Consider the following 20,777-nt stretch of genomic DNA (forward strand, 5'->3'; position numbering starts at 1 on the left):
TTTACTTTATTTTGAGGTTATATAATATATATGATAATATATATAATAATAACATTTTCCCCTTCTTTTTCCTTCCTCTAACCCTTCCCAGATAGCTCTTCTTGCCCTCTTTCAAATTTGTGGCCTCTTTTATCATTAATTGTTATTATAAGTATATACATATATCTAATATATGTATATATACATGGAATATATGTATATACATATATATTCCTAAATATAACCTGCTCAGTCTGTGTAATGTTATTACTTAGGACAGGACCGACCGTTTGGTTTTGGATAACCAATTGGTGAACTCTTCCCTGGGGAAGACTGTTTCTCCCCTTCACCACATTCCCCAGTTGCCTGTAATTCTCTGTGCTGCATAGATACCTGTGGGCTTTCCCCTATCTACTCTGGCATGTTTATTGGTATTGTCCTTGTTGGGCTCATGTTGAGGCAGTCATGTTGGTGAGACTTTATGGATGTAGGCTTTGACATTTCTAGGAGACTAGGTATTTTAAAAATGCATTATTTTATGTGTGTGCATATGTGTGTGTGTGTGTGAATAAAAGTGCACACGTATCACAGCACATGTGTGGAAGTCAGAGGACACCTTGCAAGAGTAAAACCATGTAGGCTCCATATAATGAGCTCAGGTTGTCAGGCTCAGCATCAAACACATTTACCCCCAGAGCCATCTCGACAAGCTTAGGAATTGTGTTCTGAACAGTTGTTCCCTCTTTATCAGGAGACAAATTCCAGGGGAAACCTGGGCAGACAAAGCCAAGGCACAGAATGCCCCTTGGAATGACTGAAACAGAAATGGTGATATAGCTGCATGTTTGCTGGTGGGAAATGTACAGAAAGCACTCTCCAAAGACCAGAGGCCCTGGAGCAGGGCTGCATTTTTCTCAGTCCTGCCTGAACAGCCCCTGCCCCTCTATCCTCCTGCAGAAAAACCTAGAAGTGAATGGCCATTGGCATTGGGAAGGAACTTCCTCCTGGTCTTTATATCTTATGGGAATTAGTGTTGGCTTCTAATGGAGCCATTGTAAGATGGGGCTCCAAAATGATTCCAGAAAAGCCAATGCTTCAGTACTTTGGTTTGAACAGGCAGGAAATGAGGAAACAGTGTTGTTCACGTCACTGTCTGTGCTTGAGGATCTAGTTGAACCCTCATGTTTAAGTTTAAGTAAGCACATAGTTACAAGACTAGCTTAAGGAGAAAAGCATCATTTCCGAAGGCTTGATCCTTTCTGGGGTTCTCTCCCTGCAGGTGGTAAAGGCGTTTATAGTCCTTTCTCCAGCCTATGTGTCTCATGACCCAGAAGCCCTGACCAGGGAACTCCAGGAGCATGTGAAGACAGTGACTGCTCCATACAAGTACCCCAGGAAGGTAACCACCCAGGGTCCTAAAGCTGGGGAACAAAATGAGTCCCTGCTCCATGGCCTGGTCTCCTGGTCCAGGCTGTGTGCTGGGATGCACATACCCCAGTTGATGCTTCAACCTCATGTGTCTCTTGTCATTGGATCCTCTCTGAAGCACATGTTCTTTCTCTAGTGATCTGTAGGTGAGAAGCAAAGGGTTTGCTGAGAGGTGAAGACACATGTGCTCCAAGCACTAGCAGTTTTAACTGTTATCACAGTTAACATGGGGTTAAAACCCTAAATTGTGGGAGCTTTCCAAAGAAGTAGTGAAAGTAACGAATTAAGACAACAGTTCCTCTGGGAAATGATGGCTTCCTCCTCCTCCTCCTCCTCCTCTCCTTCTTCTTCCTCTTCCTCTTCCTCTTCTTCCTCTTCCTCTTCCTCTTCCTCCTCTTCCTCTTCCTCTTCCTCTTGCTCTTCCTCTTCTTCTTCTTCTTCTTCTTCTTCTTCTTCTTCTTCTTCTTCTTCTTCTTCTTCTTCTTCTTCCTCCTCCTCCTCCTCCTCCTCCCCCTCCTCCCTCTCCTCCTCCTCCTCCTCCTCTTCTCCTTCCTCCTCTTCCTCCTCCTCTTCCTCCTCCTCCTCTTCCTCCTCCTCCTCTTCTCCTTCCTCCTCTTCCTCCTCCTCTTCCTCCTCCTCCTCTTCCTCCTCCTCCTCTTCTTCTTCTACTTTATTGGATATTTTTTATTTACATTTTCAAGTGGAATTCCCTTTCCCTGTTTCCCGTCCATAAGCCCCCTATCCCCTCCCCCTCACCGTCTTCTATAAGGGTGTTCCCCCTCCACAACCACTCCCCCTTCCTGCCAACCCACCCTGACATTTGGTTTCTAAGCATGATTGTATCTGTTTGTTTGGTCACCAGGTGGCTTTTATTTCGGAACTGCCAAAGACGGTTTCTGGAAAGATCCTAAGGAGTAAATTGAGAAACCAAGAGTGGGGGAGATGAGGCGCAACCCAAGAAAGATGCTGTGACTCTCTGAAGGTTCTCAAGGAGAAGGAAGTGGGGCTGGCTAGCTACTCCTTGGAGGAGAATAGGCATCAAAGATGGTCAGCTTCCAAATGGGCATTTTGGAATGATGCTGGCAAATGCAAGAACATCCCTAGTCCAGAGCTCACAGACACAGCCCAGTCCAGCAAATTCACCAAAGCTTAACTTCCATCTCTGGAGATCTTCAGCATTCTGTTGTCCCTGGGACAGACAAATCAGCACAACCTTAATCCATGGTCTTGTTATGCCAGTGGAAATGTAAAATGTGACCCTTTGGATGAAGTCATTTGGTAACAGTATCTGGGTCATAACATTGACCATACTCTTCCATTTAGAAATCACACTTTTGGGACTCACTATAAAAGAAAAGACTCAAAATACAGTAAACATTTGGTATGCAAAGATACTCTGTGAAGCACAGTTTAAAACTAAACACACACACACACACACACACACACACACACACACACCAAAACAATAGAGAAATAATTAAATCAATTAACACTAGCTTGATCAATTAATGTAACTATTCAAGTACTTAGGCACAGCCTGTGTCCTGGGTAGGGGAGGGGAAATGTAAGCTGTATTAAAGGTTAGAGGGAAAACTGCCATTGGGAAGCTGCTGTGAGGAAACACACTGGAGACATGACTGGTCCCTTTCCTTAGACACTTGCACCTCTCAGGTTTTCTTAAGAAGTAGAAACAACTAATTTAATGAACAAGTTATTTTAGAGGGCAATCTTTTCTTCCTGGCCTGGGAAATGGTGCTGATCATAAAGTACCTCCTGGGTGAGCATGAGCACCCAATTTTCAGATCCCTGATAGCTATGTAAAGGCCATCTGTGGTTATGCACATCTGTAACCTTAACCTTAGTGGGAGGAGAAGAGAAAAAGATCCCTAGAACTGCCTGGCTAGCCAGCCTAGCCCATCAGTAAGCTATGTGCTCACTGAAAAGCCCTCAAAGTTTTTTATTGGTTATTTTATTTATATTTCAAATGTTGTCCCCCTTTCCAGTCTCTCCTCTGCAAACACCCTCCCATCCTCCCTCCCCTTTACATCTAAGAGGGTGCTCCCTCCATCCATATTCTCCCTCCTCATTTGTTTAGCATGCCCCTTCACTGGGGCAACAAGCCTCCACAGAACCAAACGTCTACTCTCCCATTGATGCCAGATGCTACATATGCAGCTGGAGTCAGAGTCCCTCCATGTATATTCTTTGGTTGGTAGTTTAGTCCCTGGGAACTCTGGGGGATCCAGTTAGTCGATATTGTTGTTCTTCCTATGGGGTTGCAATCCCCTTCAGCTCCTTCCATTTTTCCCTATTTCTTCCATGTGGGTCCCTGGGCTCAGTCCAGTGGTTGACTGTGAGTGTCTGCATTTGTCTTAAGTCAGGTGTTGAGAAGCTCCAAAAGTTAAGATGGTGAAGAATAATGGAAAACAGTAACATTCACCTCTGGCCCTGACATGCACAGATCTATATCTAAATCTAGATCTAGATCTAGATCTAGGTATAGATATAGATGTTATAGATAGAGAGATAGAGATGTATATCCATGCACTGGGAAACTGCTGTGAGTAAACTATACACACATAGCAACCCCTTAGAAGAAATACCAGTGGAAATGGCATCCAAAACCACCTCCATCCTCATTTCTAACTGTTCATAAATCGTTGCTCAGTCCATGAGTAGTAAGTATCCCAGGGCACGGTGTCGAGAAGCCATGTTCTTCTAGGTCCTTTAATTAGAAGGTGTGGTTCTGAATGACTGACACTAACCACAAAAGGGAGAAACTGATGGAAACTCAAAGCAATGCCTGTGACCTCTACCCAGATCCCAGAATTTCTCCTCACTGGTTGATATGTATTTATTGAGCAAGTGCTTAGTGTAGAGGCCTGTGAAATGATAACAAGCAAAGGCAACCAGCATGAGTTTGCTACAGGCAAGTCCCAGGATGGGGTGGCGCTGACAGCAAAAATCTGTCTCCTCTATTCCAGGGACAACTCTAAAATCAAAGTGCTGGAAGGTTGGCTCCATCCTGAGGTTCCTCTTCGCATTGCAAGTGTTGTGTTTGTCCTGTGCCTTATGCTCTTCTCTCATACCTGCAAAGGATGCATGTATACTTGCTTCTCAACTCCTCCTGTTTAAGGACACCTGTCACTTCCTGCTACATGAGGGCATTTGGAAGCCCATGACCTACATTAATTTTATTACTTCTTTACAGATTTTGACTTTAAGTAAGGGGTTGGGGGTGCAAGTTTCAGGGACTTCCTCAGCCACAGAGTAAAAACATGGCCAGTCTGGGTGACTTAATGAGACCTTGTCTCAAACTAAGTCAGTAAAAGAAGGGGTTGGACATGCAGCCAGTGGTAGAGCATTTCCCTAACACATGTAAGGCCCTGGGTTCAACCCCAAAAACATGAAAGTAAGGGAGTAAGAAAGCAACCAAGACCCCATTTCCAAATCCACTAGTCACATTCTAAAGTTCTAGTAAGCAGTGTTTCAACAAATCCACAATACTGCTTACAAAAGTTTAGTCTAGTGGATAGGCTGGTATTATTTATTATGGAGCAGTAGCAATAAGGTTATGACTGTGGTAAATGCCACAGTGACTGACAAGCCTAGGGAACTTAGGTATATAGTGGTTTGCATAAGAAGTCTCCATTGGAGCTTAGGAGATATTCTAATAGTTAAAGTGTTTTCTGTACAAGAAAGAGGACCAGAGTTTAGATCCCCAGAAATGCATGCAAATACTCCCTGAGTATGGTAGCACAGCCTCAAGGCAGAGATTGGAGACTCCAGAGAAAGCCGACTAGAAAGACCAGACATATCAGCAAGCTCTGGGATTTGATTGTAGAGTGATCCTGCCTCCATGAATAAAGTGGAAGAACAACAGGAGATGGTTCCTGACATGAAACTCTGGCCTCCACATGCATATGCAATCCCTGCTCCCCACCATGCACATGCATAACCTCACACAAATACATACTTGCACCCCCAGTCATGCATATGGATTCACAAATGTATAAAATATGAATGCATATACAGGTGATAAAAACACACATGAGAGAGGGGGAAGGAGGAGATGTCTCTAGTGAGCTGGGATTGACTGAAGCCTGGATAAAGGTAAGAGACAACAGTGAGACCTCTGGATAAATGCGGTAGACTGTGGAAAGGTTTCATGGGAAGGCAGAAGAGAGCAGATTACTGCTGGGAACCTTTCACACTCAGGTAGAGCCAGCCATACTCACACAATTCACAGGGCTTCTACCTCTGCCCTCATGTGGGCAGATACTGATAACATCTACTTTATATGGTCTGATAGACCCAGCAGGGTGTTGAAATACACATAACTTATACCCCCAGATCAAGAATTCAGCAACGAGTCCCTGCTCCCAAACCCCATGGGAGAGAGAGCTCAGTGCCCAGACAGGTGGGTACTCCAGAGACTGCAGGGCAGGAGAGACCTCCAGTACTGCCCACCCTTGCCCACATCCCTGGCCCAAGAGGAAACTGTATAGGGCCTCTGGGAACAAGAAGATAGGGGCACTCAATGCTGCAGTCCAGACACTGCCCGGATCTGAAGGGACCCGGTCAAACAGCTCCCTGCACCCAAATCCCATGGGAGGGAGAGCTAGACTGCCAGACGGGCAGACACCCCTGGGAAGCCAGAGAATACTCTCTGACCACATTTCTGACTCTAGAGGAAATCGCCTAGCGCTATCTGGGCCCCCTGTGCACAGGGTGCCGAGAGAAGGCAGGACAGGCCCTTCTGGTTTCTGCCCTCACGGCGAGCTGAAACCCACCTCTCAGGAGCGACTTCAGCCCTGAGACCAGAGGTAAGACCAACTTTTCTGCTCCAAGTGACCTGCCTGGTGGACTCAGGACACCTGAAGACCAGTAGACAGGAACGACTACATGCCTAAAAGCAGAACACTCTGTCCCCATAACTGGCTGAAAGAGAACAGGAAAACAGGTCTACAGCACTCCTGACACACAGGCCTATAGGACAGTCTAGCCACTGTCCAAAATAGCAGAACAAGGTAACACCAGAGACAACCTGATGGCAAGAGGCAAGCGCAGGAACCCAAGCAACAAAAACCAAGACTACATGGCATCATCGGAGCGCAATTCTCCCACCAAAGCAACATTGAATGTCCAAATACACCAGAAAAGCAAGATCTAGATTTAAAATCACATTTGATCATGATGATGAAGGACATACAGAACTCCCTTAGAGAAATGCAGGAAAACACAAATGAACAAGTAGAAGCCTATAGATAGGAAATGCAAAAAATCCCTCAAAGAATTATAGGAAAACACAATCAAACAGGTGAAGGAATTAAAAATGGAAATAGAAGCAATAAAGCACAAAGGGAGACAATCCTGGATATAGAAAACCAAAGGAAGAGACAAGGAGCCATAGATACGAGCATCACCAACAAAATGCAAGAGATAGAAGACAGAATCTCAGGAGCAGAAGATTCCATAGAAATCATCGATACAACTGTCAAAAATAATGGAAAATGGAAAAAGACACTGGCCCAAAACATACAGGAAATCCAGGACACAATAAGAAGATCAAACCTAAGGATAATAGGTATAGAAGAGAGTGAAGACTCCCAACTCAAAGAACCAGTAAATACTTCAACAAAATCATAGAAGAAAACTTTCCTAACCTAAAGAAAGAGATGCCCATAAACATACAAGAAGCCTACAGAACTCCAAATAGATTGGACCAGAAAAGAAACTCCTTCCTTCACAAAATAGTCAAAACACCAAATGCACAAAACAAAGAAAGAATATTAAAAGCAGTAAGGGAAAAAGATCAAGTAACATATAAAGGCAGACTTATCAGAATTACACCAGACTTCTCACCAGAGACTATGAAAGCCAGAAGATCCTGGACAGGTGTCATACAGACCCTAAGAGAACACAAATGCCAGCCCAGGTTACTGTATCCAGCAAAACTCTCAATTAACATAGGTGGAGAAACCAAGATATTCCATGACAAAACCGAGTTTACACAAAAACGTTCTACAAATCCAGCCCCACAAAGGATAATAAATGGTAAAGTCCAACATAAGGAGGCAAGCTACACCCTAGAAAAACCAAGAAATTAATTGTTCGCAACAAAACAAAGACAAGCACACAAACATAATCTCACATCCAAACATGAATATAACAGGAAGCCACAATCATTATTCCCTAATATCTCTCAATATCAATGGACTCAACTCCCCAATAAAAAGACACAGATTAACAAAATGGATACACAATGAGGACCCTGCATTCTGCTGCCTACAGGAAACACACCTCAGAGACAAAGACAGACACTCTGAGGAGTGAAAGGCTGGAAAACAACTTTCCAAGCAAATGGCCTGAAGAAACAAGCTGGACTAGCCATTCTAATATGGAATAAAATTGATTTTCAACCAAAAGTCATCAAAAAAGATAAGGAAGGACACTTCATATTCATCAAAGGAAAAATCCACCAAGATGAACTCTCAATCCTAAATATATATGCTCCAAATACAAGGGCACCTACATACATAAAAGAAACCTTACTAAAGCTCAAAACACACATTGCACCTCACACAATAATAGTAGGAGATTTCAACACCCCTCTCTCATCAATGGACAGATCATGGAAACAGAAATTAAACGGAGACGTAGACAGACTAAGAGAAGTCATGAACCAAATGGATTTAACAGATATTTATAGAACATTATATCCTAAAACAAAAGGATATATCTTCTTCTCACCACCTCATGGTACTTTGTCCAAAATTGACCATATAATCAGTCATAAAACAGGCCTCAACAGATACAGAAAGATAGAAATAATCCTATGCATCCTATCAGACCACCACGGGCTAAAGCTGGTCTTCAATAACAATAAGGGAAGAACGCCCACATACACATGGAAGTTGAACAATGCTCTACTCAATGATAACCTGGTCAAGGAAGAGATAAAGAAAGAAATTAAAGACTTTTTAGAATTTAATGAAAATGAAGGTACAACATACCCAAACTTATGGGACACAATGAAAGCTGTGCTAAGAGGAAAACTGATAGCTCTGAGTGCCTGCAGAAAGAAACAGGAGAGAGCATATATCAGCAGCTTGACAGCACACCTAAAAGCTCTAGAACAAAAAGAAGCAAACACACCCAGGAGGAGTAGAAGGCAGGAAATAATCAGACTCAGAGCTGAAATCAGCCAAGTAGAAACAAAAAGGACTGTACAAAGAATCAACAGAACCAAAAGCTGGTTCTTTGAGAAAATCAACAAAATAGATAAATCCTTAGCCAGACTAACCAGAGGACACAGAGAGTGTGTCCAAATTAACAAAATCAGAAATGAAAAGGGAGACATAACAACAGAGTCAGAGAAAATTCAAAAATCATCAGATCCTACTACAAAAGCCTTTGTTCAACAAAACTTGAAAATCTGGAGGAAATGGACAGTTTCCTAGACAGATACCAGGTACTGAACTTAAATCAGGAACAAATAAACCATTTAAACAACCCCATAACTCCTAAACAACTAAAAGCAGTCATTAAAAGTCTCCCAACCAAAAAAGAGCCCAGGTCCAGACGGGTTTAGTGCAGAATTCTATCAAACCTTCATAGAAGACCTCATACCAATATTATCCAAACTATTCCACAAAATTGAAACAGATGGAGCACTACCGAATTCCTTCTACGAAGCCACAATTACTCTTATACCTAAACCACACAAAGACACAACAAAGAAAGAGAACTTCAGACCAATTTCCCTTATGAATATTGATGCAAAAATACTCAATAAAATTCTGGCAAACCGAATTCAAGAGCACATCAAAACAATCATCCACCATGATCAAGTAGGCTTCATCCCAGGCATGCAGGGATGGTTTAATATACGGAAAACCATCAACGTGATCCATTATATAAACAAACTGAAAGAACAGAACCACACGATCATTTCATTAGATGCTGAGAAAGCATTTGACAAAATTCAACACCCCTTCATGATAAAAGTCCTGGAAAGAACAGGAATTCAAGGACCATACCTAAGCATAGTAAAAGTCATATACAGCAAATCAGTAGCTAATATTAAACTAAATGGAGAGAAACTTGAAGCAATCCCACTAAAATCAGGGACTAGACAAGGCTGCCCACTCTCTCCCTACTTATTCAATATATTTCTCGAAGTCCTAGCCAGAGCAATCAGACAACAAAAGGAGATCAAAGGGATACAGATTGGAAAAGAAGAAGTCAAACTATCACTATTTGCAGATGATATGATAGTATATTTAAGTGATCCCAAAAGTTCCACCAGAGAACTACTAAACCTGATAAACACCTTCAGCAAAGTGGCTGGGTATAAAATTAATTCAAATAAATCAGTAGCCTTCCTCTACACAAAAGAGAAATAAGCCGAGAAAGAAATTAGGTAAATGACACCCTTCATAATAGTCCCAAAAATATAAAATAACTCAGTGTGACTTTAACCAAGCAAGTAAAAGATCTGTACAATAAGAACTTCAAGACTCTGAAGAAAGAAATTGAAGAAGACCTCAGAAGATGGAAAGATCTCCCACGCTCATGGATTGGCAGGATTAATATAGTAAAAATGGCCATTTTACCAAAAGCGATCTACAGATTCAATGCAATTCCCATCAAAATTCCAACCCAATTCTTCAGAGAGTTAGACAGAACAATTTGTAAATTCATCTGGAATAACAAAAAACCCAGGATAGCTAAAACTATCCTCAACAATAAAAAGACTTCCAGGGAAATCACTATCCCTGAACTCAAGCAGTATTACAGAGCAATAGTGATAAAATCTGCATGGTATTGGTACAGACAGACAGATAGACCAGTGGAATAGAATTGGAGAACCAGAAATGAACCCACACACCTATGGTCACTTGATTTTTGACAAAGGAGCCAAAATCATCCAATGGAAAAAGATAGCATTTTCAGTAAATGTTGCTGGTTCAACTGGAGGTCAACATGTAGAAGAATGCAGATCGATCCATGCTTATCACTCTGTACAAAGGTTAAGTCCAAGTGGATCAAGGACCTCCACATCAAACCAGATACACTCAAACTAATAGAAGAAAAAGTGGGGAAGAATCTCAAACACATGGGCACTGGAGAAATTTTCCTGAAATAAACAGCAATGGCTTATACCCTAAGCTCAAGAATCGACAAATGGGATCTCATAAAACTGCAAAGCTTCTGTAAGGCAAAGGATACTGTTGTTAGGACAAAACAGCAACCAACAGATTGGGAAAAGATCTTTACCAATCCTACAACTGATAGAGGGCTTATATCCAAAATATACAAAGAATTTACAAAGTTAGACTGCAGGGAGACAAATAACCCTATTAACAAATGGGGTTCAGAGCTAAACAAAGAATTTACAGCTGAGGAATGCCGAATGGCTGAGAAGAACCTAAAGAAATGTTCAACATCTTTAGTCATAAGGGAAATGCAAATCAAAACAACCCTGAGATTCCACCTCACACCAGTCAGAATGGCTAAGATCAAAAACTCCAGCGACAGCAGATGCTGGCAAGGATGTGGAGAAAAAGGAACATGCCTCCATTGTTGGTGGGGTTGCAGACTGGTACAACCATTCTGGAAATCAGTCTGGAGGTTCCTCAGAAAATTGGACATTGAACTGCCTGAGGATCCAGCTATACCTCTCTTGGGCATAAACCCAAAAGATGCCCCAAGGTATAAAAAAGACACATGCTCCACTATTTTCATAGCAGCCTTATTTATAATAGCCAGAAGCTGGAAAGAACCCAGATGCCCTTCAACAGAGGAATGGATACAGAAAATGTGGTACATCTACACAATGGAATACTACTCAGCTATCAAAAACAATGACTTTATGAAATTCATAGGCAAATGGATGGAACTGGAAAATATCATCCTGAGTGAGGTGACCCAATCACAGAAAAACACACATGGTATGCACTCATTGATAAGTGGCTATTAGCCCAAATGCTTGAATTACCCTAGATGCACAGCACACCTGAAACTCAAGAAGAATGACCAAAATGCATATGCTTCACTCCTTCTTTAAAAGGAGAACAAGAAGACCCTTGGGAGGGAATAGGGAGGCAAAGTTTAGAACAGAGGGTGAAGGAACGCCCATTCAGAGCCTGCCCCACATGTGGCCCATACATATACAGCCACCAAACTAGATGAGATGGATGAAGCAAAGAAGTGCAGACTGACAGGAACTGAGTGTAGATCTCTCCTGAGAGACACAGCCAGAATATGGCAAATACGTAGGCAAGTGCCAGCAACAAACCACTGAAGTGAGAATGGGATGCCCGATGAAGGAATCAGAGACAGAACTGAAAGAGCTTGAAGAGGCTTGAGACCCCATATGAACAACAATGCCAAACAACCAGACTTTCCAGGGACTAAGCCACTACCCAAAGACTATACATGGACTGACCCTGGACTCTGACCTCATAGGTAGCAATGAATAGCCTAGTAAGATCACCAGTGGAAGGGGAAGCCCTTGGTCCTGCCAAGACTGAACCCCCAGTGAACGGGATTGTTGGGGGGAGGGCGGTAATGGGGGGAGCATGGGGAGGGAACACCAATATAGAAGGGGCGGGGGAGGGGCTAGGTGGATGTTGGCCTGGAAACCGGGAAAGGGAATAGCAATTGAAATGTAAATGTAAATAAGAAATACCCCTTAATCAAGATGGAGAAAAAAAAGGTATTCAGCATCGAGTAGCCATTGCTTCACACTCCTGAATAATTCAATAACTATAAGTTAAATAATAATTTAAATTTAAATTAATTTAATAATTGAACTAAAATAAATTTAATTTAATTTAGGTGTTGGGTCTTTGCATACATTGGAAGTACATTGGAAGTATATTCAAATACACCTTTAGAAAATAAAATCCTAAAGCAATATACAATCCCACATTTATTAAAGAAATGTATTTTTCTTTTGTCTTGCTATGTAGTCTGTCTTGGCTTTGTACTCTAGAGCCTCCTATATAAACCTTATGAGTACTAGAATTACAGTATGTGGTTTACTTAATTCGTTTTTTTATTTTGTTAATTATCTCAGAATTTCATACAATGCATTTTGGTCACATTCACTTCCCTCTCCAGACTCCTCCTAGATTCACTCCTCTTTCTACCCACCCAACATCGTGTCCTCTTTTTTAACCCCATCAAGTCCGATTTCTGCAGTCCATATACTTGTGGGTGTCCTATCCCAACCTGCAGGGTGACCATGCCCATAAGGACAACTGACTCTCTTCTCCCAGCAACTTTCAGTTTCCAGTAGCTCCTCAGTTAAGGGTAGAACTCCATGCATACTTCCCCCAACTCCCACCTCCACCTCCACTCCATGTTGAATCTGGCTTGAGCTTACCCAGGTCTTCTTCATGCTGTCCCAACTACTGTGTGTTACATGCTCAGTTGCCTGTTGTGTATGAAAAAACAGTTTTCTTGTCTTGCAAAATTCTGGCTTACCATCTCTTTATCTTGTCTTTTGTGATGATCCCTGAGCCTCCAAAGGCAGGAGTGTGGTATAGGTGCCTTATTTGGGGTTAAGAACTCCACTGTCTTCTCTTCTCTGTACCTTGAATAGTTGCGGGTCTATGTTCACCACACCATCTATTGCAAAAGAAACTTCTCTGATGAAGGTTAACAGGTGCACTAATCAATAGGTACAAAGATAAGTAGAAGTATTCAATACTGTGTTCCATTAACAGAATAATAGCAGTAGTTTCTCCCTAGGTCCTATGACATGTTCAGACAAAGGTTCTTGGCCCCATAGTAGTGCCAGGTATAAATTATATCTTGTATAGCAGGTCTTAAATCCAATCAGAAAGTGGTTGGTTATTCCCATGACATTTATGCTCTATTGAACCCATGGAGAGGTTTTGCAAGGCCAATCATTATTGTAGCTCACAGGATAGCAGATGACAAAGATAATAGTTACTTTTCTCAATAGGGATGATGCTTCAAGGTCAATACCAGCTTGATTTCTCCATCCTCCTTGACATGTGATGTTCAGTCAGAGCCACAAGAACCTGTGGCTTCAGTGTAGGTACTTTTAACAATCAAGTCCTGGAGGGTAATAGAGAACAATGATAATAGCCTGTAATATTGGGGCATCTGTGAAACTGCTGTGGCCATCAACTCCAAAAGAGGAGCCTATTCCTGACAATAGGCTTTTTATTTGATAGCCGGTGGTTTCTCATAGGGCCATTGCCAACCTGTTACAGGGTAACTTTATTTAAGATATATATATATATATATATATATATATATATATATATATATATTCTTCCTGTACCCTACCCACATATTCTCCATTCAATCCAACCCTCCTGGGTCCTTTATTTTCCCCCCTTTATACCACTGCATCCTATCCTCTTTACAATGAAAATCTCCCACCCTTAACCCTTATAGTTTCCTGACCTATATTGGTTTTACCAATAGAACACATACATCTGGAGATTCAAAACTGGTGCAGAAATGAGAGAAAATGTGACATTTGTCTTCTTGGCTCTGGATTACCTTACCCAGAATGATTGTTTCTTGATCATTGTAAAATGATTCATTTACATGCAAATTTTATAATTTCGTTTTTCCTCTTGAAAAACTTTTTATTGGTTCTTTGTGAATTTTACATCATGCATCTCAATCCCAGTCATTTCCTCCTCCCCTCAGGATCACCTGCCCCACCACCATCAGGGTCAGTTCTACTGTGCTGCCCCACTGAAGTGCAGGGCCTACTCTCTGGAGTGCTGCAGGAAGTGAAGGGCCAGGACAGCTCTCCTGCTCCCATGACCCACTCAGGACCAGTCTTCCTACTTGAGGCAGGTGTTAAGGACAAAAAAGAGGGGAGGGGATCTTTCCCTTGTCCCCAATGTTACCACACAGCAGTCAAGAAGCAGGGCTGACTCTCCCATGCTCATGCCCTCAGGAACCAGTTCACCTACAACCCCCCACATCCAGGGTCAGTTCTATTATTCTGCCCAAGTGAGGTGCAGAGCCTGTTCTCCCAAGGGCTGCAGTATGTGAAAGGCAGGGCCAGATCTCCCATTTTGATAATCTTGAGGTTAGCGCTCCTGCCTACTGTGGTAAGGTGAAAGAGGTGGGCATCTCTCCCTCACCCAGGTTACTGCATGGCAGACAAGTTGCAGGGCCATCTGCTCCATGGCCACTCCCTTAGGGTTAGCTCAGCCATGCCTCCACCAGCAGGGTCAGCTCTACTGTGCTGCTCAGGGCAGGTGCAGGGCCAGCTCTCCATGGAGCTGCAGGGTCAGGTACAGCTCAGGTCTCCCACCTGCTGCAGGTGGCAAGGGGTAAGGGAGGAGGAGAGTCTCTCTCTCTCTCTCTCTCTCTCTCTCTCTCTCTCTCTCTCTCTTTCTCTCTCTCTCATCCATGCCACCACAGGGGGGATGAGTAGCAGAACCAGCTCTTCCACCCTCATACCCTCAGGGCCAGCTCACCAGAAGCTCCTACAAAGTGTGGACCTACTCTCCCAAGTACTGCAGCTGGCTAGGGGCAGGGTCAACACTCCTGTCCTCACACCCCCAGGGCCAACTTTTCCATGACCTCCAGGTTTGAGGAGGGCATTCCTGCACAGACCTCAGATATCAATATGTCCCCATGTGGCAGCCCAGACCAGGGATGTTCACTTGGCCTTTGGTGATAACAGACCCCTGCTATGCTTCCAAGCATGCACCTATAGATTCATGGAATGTGCCCTATCATTGGTTGACTGAGGAAGAGACTATAAGAGCTGGTTTACTATGGTTCTGTATTTTATTATGCAGGTGCCACCTAGAAGTGGACAGATGTCCCTTTCTGGGACAATCATGAAAGACACCAGTAAAGGGAAATCTTCACAGTGGGTAGAACTTCTAGCAGCTAACATAGTCAAACATTTTTGTTTGGAAGGAGAAATAGCCAGATATGTGATTTCTCCCTGATGTATAGGCTGTAGTCAACAGGTTGGCTTGTTGATCAGGGCTATAGGAGGAGCATGATTAGAAATTTGGTGAGAAAGACATCTGGGGAAGAAAAATGTGGATAGATCTCTCCAAATGACTTCAAGGTACTTGTATCCCATGTGAGTGCTCATCAAAAATGACTTCAGCTGAGGAGTTCAATAATCGAGTAGATAGGATGACCCTTTCTGTGGGCAGTCAGCCTCTTTTCCCAGCCATTCCTGTCATTACCCAATGAGTCCACGAACAAATTAGTCATGGTGGCAGAGAGGAAGATTATGCATGACCTTGACAACATAGACTTCCACTTACCCAGGCCTACCTAGCTAAAACTGCTACTGAATGCCAGATCTGCTAACAAAAGAGACCCTCACCTAGCACCAGATATTGCACCATTCCTTGGGCTAACTAAACCAGCAACCTAGTGGTAGGTTTTCTACACTGGACTACTTCCTTTGTGAAAAGGACAACACTTTGTCCTTACTGGAATAGATACTTATTCTAGTTATAAACGTGCTTTTCCTGCACATAATGCCAGAACTACCACACATAGACTGACAGGATCCTTTATCAACCACCATGGTATTTCTTCTAACCAAGGAACTCATTTGACATCTAGAGAAGTGTGACAGTGGGCCCATGAATATGGAGTCCACTGATCTAACCATGTTTCCCACAATCATGGACCAACTGGCCTGACAGAAAGATGGAATGCCTTTTGAAAACATAGGCACATCCCTAATTAGGTGGCAGCACCATGGAAGATAGGGGTGGGGTCCTTGAAAAGACAGAATATGCTTTGAATCAGCATCTGATAAATAGTACAGTTTCTCCCATAACAAGGATTCACAGGTCCAAGAACCAAGGAGTAGAAAAGGGAATAGCCCCACTCACTGTCATTCCTAGTGACATACTAGGAAGATTTTTGCTTCTTGTTATTACAACTTTAAATTCTGTTGGCCTCTAGCTGAGACTCCAGAGGGGGAGCACTCCTGCTATGAAACACAAAAAACATTCTATTGAATTGTAGGCTCAGAGTTCTCCCTGGCCTGGCTGCTTCTGGCTTCTGATGCCCTTAAGCCAATAGGCTAAGAACAGGTTAACAGTATTAGGAGGGGTGATCAATCCAGATTACCAAGGGGAAATTGGATTCATTCTGCACAATAAAAGTAAGAAAGACTATGTCTAGAGTGCAGGAGATCCTTTAGGGTACAGTATCTCTTGGTGCTACCATGTCCTGTGATTAAAGTCAATGGGATACTACAATGACCTAGTCCAGGCAGGATGGCAAAGAGCATAGTCACTTCAGGACTAAAAGCATTGGTCCCTCCTCTAGAAAAAGATCCCAGACCTGCTGAGGTATTTGTTGAAGGTGGAGGAAATACAGAATGAGTAGCAGAGGATGGTAGTATAAATACCAGCTAAGGCCATGTGACCAGTTGCAGAAAAGATTATAATTGACATGAATGTTTCTGTCATATTTTGTTAAGAATGTATTTGTAAAAATATTGGTGTTTTCTTTCCTTGATTTCTTTATCATGTGATATAACATAAATTGAGAGAATATCAGTTGGCATCATATTTAAGTTTGAAATAGTAAGAGAATGTCTCTCAAAGGACATTGCCACCTATTCTAAATGTATAATGTGTTTGTGGCTATATGAGGGAGACAGTTATACAATATTAGGAATAATTATGACTTGGTTAAATATGTAATGCATTTTGTGATTGTACCTGAGATAGTTATAGCCTGTTTGGGTGTAATTATAAGCTGATTCTTGTTTTCATTTGGAAATTAAGCATGCATGCTATCTAGTTTTATGTCAACATGACACAAGCTAAAGTTATCTGAACTGAGGCAACCTCAATTGAGAAAATGCTTCTAGATGATAGGGAAATGGGGGCATTTTCTTAATTAGTGATCAATGGGGGGGGACCCATGCCATTTTAAGTGATATCACCTCTGGGTTAGTGGTCCTGGGTTCTATAAGAAAGCAGGCTGAGCAAGCCACAAGAAGCCAACCAGTAAGCAGCATCTCTCCATGACCTCTGCATCAGCTCCTACCTCCAGGTTCCTGTCCTGTCTGAGGCCTATCCTGACCTTTTTGATGATAAACAGTGATAAGGAAGTTGAAGCCAAATAAACCATTCCCTCTCCAACTTCCTTTAATCATGGTATTTTATCACAGCAATAGTAATCCTAACACAGACATCATGACAGAAGGAGATGTGATTGTATGTCAAGTTGACAAGGGGTGGACTTGGGATGATTATTCTTGATTGTCAACTTGACTACATCTGTAATTAACAAAAACGCAAATGACTGAGCACACCTGTGAAAGATTTTTCTCTTAATCATTGAAGTTGGAAGACCAGTCTCTAAGCCAAATCTTTAAAGTGGGAAGATAAACCTGTCATCTGGACTACATCTTGTGGTGTATATAAAGGACATGGAAGAAAAAACCCTTTCTCTTTGCAAGTCCATTCCTTCACTAGCATTAGGGCCTACTTCTTTGGGATTCCAGCACACACTGAAGACCACCTGTAACATTCAGCATTGTGAAATGATTCTTTATGACTACTGGATTCTTGGACCTTCCATTCGTAGGATCTACTGTTGGATTAGATGGACCACAGCCTGTAAGTCATTCTAATAAATCACACACACACACACACACACACACACACACACACACACACACACACAAGCAATCACACATGCCCGGACATTCAGACATTCATAACACTTGTGCGCACAAACATACACAGGCACACTCACACATGCAGAAGCAGTCATGTATGTAGCTACATACTTCAGACACCCACATTCATTATAATGTCAAAATGTTTTATTTTCCTTATGCTGCTGATTTATATACCCAGGTATTCAGTGAATACTCTGGAATGTATTGTATCCTAAGTTTTTTTTAGCTAACTCAATAAACAAGACGGGAAACACATTCCTGTATTTAAAAAGCATAAGTCCTTGGGGAAGGGGACAGAAGCAAGAAAATGTTTAAAATTTGTTTCTATAATGTTAAAAATTGATTTAGGATTAAGGATCATAGAGTCTGGGAATAGAGAGGAAGGGAGGAAAGGAGAACCAGTCTGGAGGTGGCTTGCAATTTTAGGTAGGTAGGTGGTTAAGGTAAGCTTTACTAAGATGACTGAGATTGTGACAAGGAAATGTCTGTGAAAGATTTGAGGGATTAAAGGAAGCTATTCAAGTAGAAGTCGCAGTCTAATAAGAGTTCCATGTGTGCAAAGGCTGCGCTGGGTGTGGCATCAAGGAGGGAAGCAGTGTTGCTGAAGTGAAAGGGATGTGTGAACAGGCAGGATGCCAGAAGTGAGTGTGATGGTCATATGGTCCTTTTACAATGATGGCAAAACTTGGATGCCATTTTATGTCAAGATTCACTGTTTGATTCTAAATGGAAATGTGACATGAGCTGACTTCTAAATGTGCTTAACAGTATCTAAAATTACAAAAGTTATTTTACATCGTATTATCCAATCTTCCTCCAAACTGGAATGAGTATGTTTTGGTCACACCCATGTCTTTTTGATAAATATTTGCTAACTAATTGACAGGGACAGATAGGCCGGGGAGGACGGGGTTCCACGGCTTATCTTTTGGAAACTGACTTTAGAAGCATTACAGCAAATACCTTTGCAGAACCCTTTGCCCCATTTTCTAAGAAGACAAATAATTTGTGTGGGGTGTGTGTGTCTCTCTCTCTCTCTCTCTCTCTCTCTCTCTCTCTCTGTGTGTGTGTGTGTGTGTGTGTGTGTGTGTGTGTGTGTGTGTGTGTGTTCACCTGACTGTGCATGATTTTGACTGCTATTCCCAGAACTGTGCCACCATCCAGTTTTCCCCAGGCATGGGATCATCAGGAATGATCCCTAGATCCTACATCTGTACAGGGGTTTGGATTTGATTCAAGATGTCCCTTCCAAATCTATTCCAAACTGCACAGGCTTCAATCCATCAGATCCTTACAGTTATTAATGCATTTTGTATTCTTTGTTTATTTGTGATTTAAATAAGTAAATAACATGAACTTGAGTAATTAAATTTAAAAGAAGAAATACTTTAACTTCAACCAAAATTTAAATATCTCATCTCTCCAGAAGTTACTGAGTTTGGCTGTTCTGGTTTGTTTGCTTGTTTGTTTGTTTGTTTGTTTGTTTGTTTTGTTATGCTGAGGATCAAACCCAGGGTCTCACAAATGCTAGACACATGTTCCACCCCTGAGTCATGCCCAGCAGTCCTGAAATGCACCACCATACAATTGTTAGTCTCAACATCTTTATGGCTAGGTGTTTGATAGGTGCCATTGAGTTCAATGTACTCATTTCTAGAGGTGTTCTAGGGTTACCCTTCTTTCTAGACAAGAATGCTGGAGGCCAGAAGGAATAAAATCACTTCTCTGTGTGCATTCAGCTCAGGAGCAGGTGGTTAGGATTCAAACCTAGACAATCTAATTGTACATCCTCAGAGCTTCCTAGCAAGTTGTAGGGAGACTGAGAACTAGGAATAGGATGGGGGTGCTGGAAATGGTGAGAGTGGTTTGCCCAGAAACAAGGAGGTATGAGCCGATACAGAAGCCAATCCTATATTGGTGGTCCCAGAAGTCATGAGTTATTAAATGAAAATCCCAGCACCAGGTATGGGTTACCAAAATGAGTATTTGGTCATTTAGGCCTTAGAGTCCCTCAAACAATACAGACTGTTGTTATTGTTCTTAGTTACCCTCCAAAATAGAAGACTTGGCCCTTGCTGAAGACATCACATATTGTGCTTGTAAGCCATAGGGAAATCAAGCACTGAGCTGGGAGCTTCATCCGTACTAGGCTAGTTTTCATAGTGCTGGGAGGTGCTAGTCAGCATGTAGTGGAGAAAAGTCAACCTACATACAATATTAATCATCCAGGCAAGACATGTCCACTGGTAAAAGTAATGGCATGACAACAATGAGGATAATCACTTTTTGGTTGGATTTCAGGCTCATTCTACAGGAGGGAATTCATGCCTGGTAGTGTTAACTTGACCAAAATCCTAAAGCTGGAGAGGTCATAGTCTCTAGAGGGGGAACATACATAGTTGTTTTGCTAAATGGAGATAGTGTGAAGATGTCTTGTAAATATTTACTTTTATGCCCATAGATTTTTTTACTCATTCCATGGCTCAGGGAACGTTGAAAAGAGGGGAGAAAAAGGGAGGAAGCTTGAGGATGGAGCAGGTTTCTTCCTGAACCACCATGAATTCAAAACAGTGGCCGATTTCTTCACCACACTGGATGCATCAACATTCCCTTGTGAATACTGGAGAGGTTCACAAGGCCTCCTTCCCTGAGGAATGGTCAGCAGTTAATGGTTACT

The 20,777-nt window shown here is 42.2% G+C and overlaps 1 protein-coding gene across 6 annotated transcripts in view; it reads left to right on the top strand.

Moving 5' to 3' along the window:
- The window catches only part of Acsm5 (acyl-CoA synthetase medium-chain family member 5), a 29,662-nt gene extending 24,351 nt beyond the window's left edge, over nt 1-5,311 (top strand). For 4 of the 6 annotated variants that reach the window (XM_087571445.1, XM_087571456.1, XM_087571464.1 and 1 more), the window contains 3 exons: nt 1,259-1,378; nt 2,270-2,389; nt 4,392-5,311. In XM_087571445.1, the coding sequence (XP_087427571.1) occupies nt 1,259-1,378; nt 2,270-2,353 (204 nt within the window). In that variant the 3' untranslated portion in view covers nt 2,354-2,389; nt 4,392-5,311. 6 annotated transcript variants of the gene reach the window in all.
- The last annotated feature ends 15,466 nt before the right edge of the window (nt 5,312-20,777 follow it).

This window comes from Rattus norvegicus, chromosome 1, assembly GCF_021556685.1.
Source record: "Rattus norvegicus strain SHRSP/BbbUtx chromosome 1, alternate assembly SHRSP_T2T, whole genome shotgun sequence".
NCBI lineage: Eukaryota > Metazoa > Chordata > Mammalia > Rodentia > Muridae > Rattus > Rattus norvegicus.